This window comes from Orycteropus afer, unplaced genomic scaffold, assembly GCF_000298275.1.
Source record: "Orycteropus afer afer isolate SDZICR_OR568_19922 unplaced genomic scaffold, OryAfe1.0 scaffold00045, whole genome shotgun sequence".
Classification (NCBI taxonomy): domain Eukaryota; kingdom Metazoa; phylum Chordata; class Mammalia; order Tubulidentata; family Orycteropodidae; genus Orycteropus; species Orycteropus afer.
The window spans coordinates 3,929,874-3,932,947 of record NW_006921632.1 but is presented as its reverse complement, the minus strand read 5'-3'; the positions used below and the strand labels follow the sequence as shown (position 1 = coordinate 3,932,947).

At 41.4% G+C, this 3,074-nt stretch overlaps 1 protein-coding gene across 1 annotated transcript; it reads left to right on the top strand.

Moving 5' to 3' along the window:
• The first annotated feature begins 1,068 nt into the window (after positions 1-1,068).
• LOC103194545 (olfactory receptor 8S1-like) lies at positions 1,069-2,028 on the top strand. The gene has a single exon (XM_007937963.1). It carries the CDS (start codon positions 1,069-1,071, stop codon positions 2,026-2,028), a length of 960 nt encoding a protein of 319 aa, XP_007936154.1.
• Positions 2,029-3,074: the final 1,046 nt, after the last annotated feature.

Sequence of the window (3,074 nt, the reverse complement as noted above, 5' to 3'; positions counted from 1 at the left end):
CATCTTAATATGAAGAAGTTGAGGCAGAGATTTACATAACATGTACAAAGTCAAATATCTAATTGGTGTGAAGTTGATATTTGAATGTAACCTAACCCAAGGGTCCACATGACTTTGATTCATGATACTCACTCACACCCTGGACATCAGCTTCTCAGAAATACCTATGTTTCAGCAAATGTGACTTTATTTTTCTCAGCTTGAATCTTTGGACACAATTGTTCATACAGACTAAGTGCCCTGCTGATACATACTTTCCTAGAGCAAGCATGTGCTTTCTTAAAAGTTTTTCTCATAACCTCATAATGTACTGTTATTACTGATCCCTCTGTAAGTCATATTTTGAGATCCATTTACACCAATTACACAGTTTTGCACCCATTACATATCCTGCCCAGAGGTATTTTGAAGATATGGGAAGTATGACTCCTACTCTGGGTGCTATTTGAAGGGAGCACCAATGAGCAGTTTCTATTAACCATCAAAGTTTTCATTACCAGAGGAGGGAGAAAATTCTGCACTTTAAAACTAATTGTCATATTATCTGTAGATACGCTTCTCATCTTGTCTTCATATTCTTCAACAGACTGGACCCATTTTAAGAGCAGGGACCACATCTCATTCATCTTTATGGCCCAAGTAACTGACAAAAAATCAAGGGCACAGGAAGAACTAAAAATTTTTGCTAAATAATTGTTGTTGTTGTTACTTGCCATCGAGTCTGACCCGACTCATAGCAACCCTTCTTTGGGTTCCAAGGAGGTATCACTACAGAAGTAGATTGCCCAACCTTCTTTGCAAAGAGTGGCTGGTGGGTTTGAACCTCCAGCCTTCTGATTAGCAGTCAAGTGCCTTAGGCACTATGCTATAATAATGATACCAAACCAAAACCAAACACTGCCATTGAGTCCTATCTGAGTCACTTGGGTTTCTGAAGCAGTATCACTATAGAAGTAGATTGCCTGGTGATAGAAGAGAATTAATGCAAGGAGAGAAAATTACTTAAGGCAGAGTAGAACCTTGGCTGTCTTGCTTTTCCATATCATTTCCAGATAACATCCTTTATAAATGGCCTTGAGGAACCAGAGCACCATCAATGAGTTCATCCTCCTCGGGCTGTCCATGAACCCCCATATCAAGGGCCTGCTGTTTGTGTTCTTCCTGGGGATTTACCTCCTGACGGTGATAGGTAACCTAATGATGCTGCTAGTGATCAGGGTTGATTCCCACCTCCACACCCCCATGTACTTCTTCCTCAGTCACCTTTCTTTCCTGGATCTTTGCTTCTCTTCTGTCACTGTGCCCAAGATGCTAGAGAACTTCCTGTCTCAGAGGAAAACGATCTCAGTAAGATGCTGTCTGGCTCAGGTCTTCTTTGTAGTTTTCACTGCTGGGACGGAAGGCTGTTTGCTCTCAGTGATGGCCTATGACCGCTATGCTGCCATCTGCCACCCTCTGCTCTATGGACAGATCATGAGTAAACAGCTGTATATGCAGCTTGTGTGGGGCTCCTGGGGACTGGGCTTTCTGGATGCATTCATCAATATCCTCCTGGCTATGGACTTGGTGTTCTGTGAGGCCCACATCATCCACCATTTCAGCTGTGAGATGCCCTCTATCCTCCCTCTGTCCTGCTCTGATGTCTCCAGGAACATCATTGTCTTGCTCTGTTCCGTTATACTGCATGGGCTGGGATCCTTCCTCTTAGTCTCCTTATCCTATGCACGCATCATTTCCACCATCCTGAGCATCAGCTCCACCACAGGCAGAAGCAAGGCCTTCTCCACCTGCTCCTCCCACCTCATTGCAGTGACACTTTACTATGGTTCAGCTGTGCTGCGTCACCTTATGCCAAACTCAGGGTCCCTCATGGAGCTGATCTTCTCTGTGCAGTACAGTGTGATCACTCCCATGCTGAATCCCCTCATCTACAGCCTGAAGAACAAGGAGGTGAAGGCAGCTGTGAGAAGAACTTTGGAAAAGTATTTGCAGCAAATCAAGTGCTGCATTAAGGACAGCAGATCATAGAGAACTGGGCAAAAGTGGCATAAACAATAAATTGGATATGTAAGGGGTATGATTTACACGCAAAATCTGATATTACAAACTAAATAAGAAGTGCATAGGAGAGTGGGTCTGGTAGCATAGTGCCTAAGGCACTGACTGCTAACTGGTAAGCTGGCAGTTCAAATCCACCGGCCAATTCTCGGAAGGAAGGTTGAGCAATCTACTTCCATAGTGTTAACCATCTCGGACCCAAGGAGGGGTCGCTATGAGTCAGGGTCGACTCAACGGCACAAAACAACAACAAAAAAATGATGGTTTTCTGTTGATTTTCACCTTCTCTGACTACATACTTTCCTAGAGCAAGCATATGCTTTCTTAAAAGCTTTTCTCATAACCTCAGAAGGTACTGTTATTACTGATCCCTCTCTAAGTCATATTTTGAGATCCATTTACATCAATTATGCAGTTTTGCACCCATTACATATCCTGCCCAGACATATTTTCTCTGATTACTATCTTTGGTCATCAATGTCTATTATGCATCAGGGTTTTATTGTTGGATATGGTCCAAAGATATATTCTTTTAGTCATTTATTTTTTCCTTCTGTTCTAAAAATGCATAAGAAGAGTTTCACTATTGTAAGTTATGTGGTAATAATCAACTTTATGCAGTGAAACCTCCTTTTTGTTTTAGGATAATACCAAGGATTGCAAGTTTTTTGTCAAAGAATATACCCATTGTTGTTCGGGTCTGGATCTATAATACAGAAATATTTTCAAAATTGTTAAATGAAATGAAATTGGTGCTCATTGTATATAATGTGTCTCCTTCATTTCTCAAGTGTGCATATGATATTAGTATCTGTTATGGATTGAATTTTGTCTCCCCAAAAAATATGTTGAAGTTCTAACCCCTGATACCTCTAAATGTGAGCTGGTTTGATATAGGATGTTTGAAGATGTTATCAGTTAAGGTAACATGAGATCATAGTGGAGTTGAGTGTATCTTAATCCAATATGGGTCATGTCCTTAAAAAGGAAGAAACACAGAGAGAGGAGAGAACACC